The sequence below is a fragment of the Gobius niger genome (genome assembly GCF_951799975.1).
Source record: "Gobius niger genome assembly, chromosome: 8".
NCBI lineage: Eukaryota > Metazoa > Chordata > Actinopteri > Gobiiformes > Gobiidae > Gobius > Gobius niger.
The window spans coordinates 30,113,127-30,117,785 of NC_136859.1; the positions used below are offsets into that span (position 1 = coordinate 30,113,127).

General features: G+C 40.5%; 1 protein-coding gene across 1 annotated transcript; it reads right to left on the reverse strand.

Moving 5' to 3' along the window:
• Positions 1-1,237: 1,237 nt before the first annotated feature.
• On the reverse strand, positions 1,238-3,661 carry LOC306967036 (myelin-associated glycoprotein-like). The gene is made up of 8 exons (XM_079561930.1): positions 3,621-3,661; positions 3,214-3,262; positions 2,815-3,141; positions 2,436-2,744; positions 2,033-2,296; positions 1,660-1,965; positions 1,475-1,556; positions 1,238-1,399 (listed from the first exon to the last, which is right to left on the reverse strand). Exons 2-8 carry the CDS (start codon positions 3,260-3,262, stop codon positions 1,306-1,308), a joined length of 1,431 nt encoding a protein of 476 aa, XP_079418056.1. The 5' UTR covers positions 3,621-3,661; the 3' UTR covers positions 1,238-1,305.
• Between the last annotated feature and the right edge of the window lie 998 nt (positions 3,662-4,659).

A 4,659-nucleotide genomic window follows, 5' to 3' on the forward strand; every position in this document is an offset into this window, starting at 1 on the left:
GAATCACTTCTTTCGAAGAGGTCTTTATTCAATCATAGCACAGGATACAAGTTAAAGCAACATGCACTTCAAACAGATATCATCACTCGCGAGTCTGAGCATCGCCCCCAAACATTCTACTTTATACCCCAGGTACCTTACCCCCTAAACCAAACAGATCTGACTTTTCACCCAGACAGTACGTGCGGTTCCGAACCAAAACAAGTTTGCTCAGTCACTATTCATTAACTTTTTAAAGTCTGATGAACCTGGTGCTAGCACAGTCACCCCAGTTCATCAGACTTTTGAGCAGCCATTCGAGGCTACTCTACAACAACAGCTTATACAACCATGACAGAGCATTTAATTGACCTCTGGGAAGGTTCATACTTTCATACATAATTAATTTCTTCCATACCACTCAAACCTTGTTTTTTAATGCAATACACAGCATAGGGCTCATCACATACATCCTCTTCTTCTTTTTGTGTGTGTGCTGTGTGTGTGCTGTGTGTGCCCGTGCATGCCTGCCTGTGTGCGTGTGTGGGTGTTCGTTGTGTGGTCTGGTGGCCTTGTCGTTGTTTCCATTGCCACTGTTGTCACCATTGCATCACTGTTGTTTTAGCAAACAATCATTAATAATAATAGTAATAATAATGATAAAAATAAAAAAATAAAAAGTTAAAATCGAAAGTTGATTACATCTGGTTTTTGCGTGTGTATGTGTATGTATATGTGTGTATTGTGTGTATATGTGTGTAAATGTATGTATATGTGTGTATATGTGTATGTGTATGTATGTGTATATGTAATTGTTGTTTTTTTGTTGTTGCTGTTTTTTACATCGGTTAGGCCATCTAGTTTGTACGTTTTTCTTCAAGAATGGGGTTGGAGTTTATAAGATTTTTTTTCTTCATCCAACTCCTGTTCTTCTTTTCATGGAATGTATTGTTTGTTTGTTTTTTGTTGGATTGTTGCTTTATTTTAGGTTGCATTACCTTGAAAAAAGAATAAATAAAATGAAATGAAAATATGAGGAAAAAAGAAGGGATAATAAAACATTGTGCCTTCCCCTAAATGTTGAAAGAAGTGATTATTTCAAGCATATTTTATTGTTTGTTCTTTTGTGACAAAATACACAGTTTTCAGGATATACAGAATAAAAATGATCAAGTGCATCTTAAACTCTAACAAGCTGACAAAGTGTCCATAACTTAAACATTGCTCTACGTTTAAAAAGGACAGTGAACGCCACAGTCGGTCTCTGAAAGGACTTCTGTTCCTCCGCTCCTGTGTTCTGAAGGATTCTGGGTAAAGACTCGTCCTCTAAACACAGGAGTTCTGGTAGTCGTCCACTGGTGCCTCAGACACTCTGTCCTTCTCCACTGCTGCAGGCTGAGCTTTCTGACCACGAGCTGTCCTGAAATCAAGTTAGACACGTTGTATTGTGTCACATTATGTGTGGCCTCAGTGCACCCACAGTATTGTCTCTCACCTCACAGCGAACAGCAGAGCACATGGGAACACGAGCAGACTGACCACTCTGAGAGCAAAGAAGAGTCGGATCATCACATCACCTGAACAGGATCACAATCACAAAGAGACATTATTCTGGATGATTCATGTGTGACTTGGTGGAAAGAAGGTAAAATAAAGCAGTGGTATATTCATAAAAAACACCTTGACACTGAGGAAGCTTTTCATCTTGAAACACTGGAGCAGTAAATGTTTGTGTGTCAGATCCCAGAGAGTTGCTGCTGTGACAGAGCAAAGAGACTGGATCTTTCCACTGAGCGTCTTTAACAGTGATGATGCTCCTCACAGATGTGTCGCTCAGAGCTTCACTGGTGATGGAGATGTTTGTTGCAGAGACTCCTGGGAAATACCACTGTATCAGGGGAGAGGGGTTCCCCTCAGCCTCACACTGACAGCTCATCTGTGTCCAGTCTCCAGAGCAGTTGGAAGAGCTCACGATCTTTGGAGCAACTGCAATGATAAGAGTCAATAATACGTTACAAAGCAAAATAAAAACATGACATTTGTAAAGTCGTACACAGTATCTCCAGCTGAGTGACGGTGGAGCGCTCACGTCCGACATCATTCTGAGCCTCACAGAAAACAGCAGTCGTATCTTTAGAGGCATTAATGTTTAAAACAGATGAGTTTCCGATCAGAGTGCGTTTGACTCCATCAGAGTGATACCAGTGGTAGAGCTGTGCAGGGGGGTGGGCCTCACTGCTGCACTTCAGTGTCACATCACTGTGTTCAGGCACAGCACCAGGAGGACTCACTGTCACTGAGAGGTTTCTGGGTCGATCTGTGAACAAAGAAGCATCAGAAAAATGAGCTGATTTTCTACTTTTGTAGAGACAGGCAACGGCAACATCAGGGCACGTCAGCGACACACTGAGTGAAAGATGTTTACACAATCATTCAATAGAATAAAGGAAACTTACATTTGACCTCAGTTTTCCTCTGGTCACTAAGACGTAGCTCAGATGTGACATCTCCCCTGCTGTAGAGCGCAGAGCAGGTGATGTTCTTCTCATGGTGACTGTGAGAGGCAGTGAAGCTCAGAGTGGACACTTTGACAAAGGCGTCGTTCTGTTTCTTAAACGTCTCCTGAACGTCCCCCAGGACAGGGCTCCATGTCAGAGTGGGAGGCAGAGACAGACAGGGGACAGGAGCAGAGCACTGCACACTCACTGACTCCCCCTCAGTCACACTCAGAGTGGGCGGAGTCAGGGTCAGAGCGGGCGGGGCACCTGGGACAGACACATCATCACCACAGGAGCAAGTCACAGAAAAGTCATGATAGATCAGTAAAATACACACCTGTGACTTTAATATTAACTGTGGAATCTTTAAAGGTCCATTTCAAGGGATTGTCACACTGCAGTCTGAAGGAAAAAGTTCCATGATGTTGTTGGTGATTGATGTTGTACAGAGTTGTGGTGCAGTTCTTCTGGGTTAAGTCTCCTGTCTGTCCCGTAAAAAGTCTATTTCCATCTTTCTCATCTTTCCATAGAGCTTTGCAACCGCTGTTTAAGTTATTCTTTTGATCATCCTGTACAGTGAAGGAGCAGGTTATCGTGACACATGAGCCGCTCACAGCCTCTATTTGTTCCGTCAAAGACACACTGAACTTTTCACCCAGGGCACCTACAAAACACACATTATTATTATACTGAAAACTGAGTCAAACTCAGACGTGTCTAAATAAAGTCAACGTACCGCGCAGCAGGAAGCCGCCCACAAGCAGAACATTCAAAACACCAAACATCTGCATGAACGGACAAAAATAACAGAGTTTGGAGTTAGTTAGTTATACAGTTATTCAGTATTTTTTGTATATTACATAACAACTGTCAACGTGGAATGTGTTTTCTGCTTATTGAGTTTATTACTGCACAAAACAATAGAAACCAAATTAGCATTAAACAATAAAACATTTGAAACAACAAAAAATAGGAAATGACTTTCTTTTCCAAAAATGTTAAAAAACATTAAATCCAGCAGCAAGTTTTAAATGTTTGCATTTTCAAAGATAACAGCAAATAGTGCTGATAATAATTATTTATCTTTTTTGTACAATTATTACCAAAACTACATTGATCATAGAAAGTCTTGTGCTCACTTACGTCTCTGCTGCCTGATGTCTTTCATCTGAACTGAAGCGGGACACACTGAAAGCTGCAATAATTATGCACAAATTGAAGAAGTCGAGCCGAAAAGGCAGCAAAGTGTGAAGTGTTTTTGATCAGAAACGCTGACCACATGTTTATGTTTTCTCACATTTATCTTGATAACGCTGCAGCTTCTGTTTTGTAGAAGGAACCAAAGTAAGGTTACAGTCTCATTCTGAAGGCTAAAGATCTGTGTAGTAAAACAGGACCTGCAAAGTAATGAGACGACAAGCAGCCGCCTCTCTTCATTTGTGCCCACAACAATGACCAATGTAGACAAAAACAAAAACAGTATAACAGAGTAAAGAGAATCCATCCCAAGCAAACACGGTGGCCAGATCTAAACAGCTAAAAGAGACCACCTCAAAAAATCCAACAGAGCTTTCCAGGCTAAGATTAAAAAACCCAAAGGTATTTAAGAGGAAACTGAATCAATCTAATAAACGTAAAGAGCATCGTCCAATATCTGTTGATGCGTTCCAAGTACTTTGAAGACTCAGGTGAGCCGATACAGTGTCGTCTGTAAACTTAATGATTGTTTCTTAAACGTCCCCCAGGACAGAGTGACGATATGTTTCTACAGTTCTCCAGACTAACATCATTAAAGCAGATTCTAAATGTTTTGCACCTTAAATCATTATAAATGCTAATTACATTTTACACAAGGGGTTCCCGAGTGATTTTGGGGGTCACGGAGTGAAGAGTTTGGGAACCATTGCTCGAGAACAACAGGCTTATTTGCTGCTTTGTGTGAATGCTGATGTCTTTGAAAATACTGTTGAAGAAAGTAGTTCCTATTGCACGAGAGATGAGGAAGTCGCCTCTGAGCTCATATTCTTCCTTGTTGTAGCAACATAATAGTTTTTTGTTCTTTGAATGTTTATATATAATGCAAAAACATATATTTTTTTCTGATCTGACAATAAGAAGACAGAGACATTTTGTTTTCTATTAAAGTTTATTTTGAGCAAATGAAATCATAATATGAGGAAAA

What these genes read in the sequence shown, in the direction of transcription:
- LOC306967036 (XM_079561930.1), bottom strand. Translation starts at nt 3,262, where the DNA reads ATGTTTGGTGTTTTGAATGTTCTGCTTGTGGGCGGCTTCCTGCTGCGC. An exon ending in CACTCAGCTGGAGATACTGT is followed by an intron (nt 1,966 to 2,032) that starts GTACGACTTTAC and finishes TTATCATTGCAG; the next exon opens with TTGCTCCAAAGATCGTGAGC. An exon ending in GCTCTGCTGTTCGCTGTGAG is followed by an intron (nt 1,400 to 1,474) that starts GTGAGAGACAAT and finishes ACTTGATTTCAG; the next exon opens with GACAGCTCGTGGTCAGAAAG.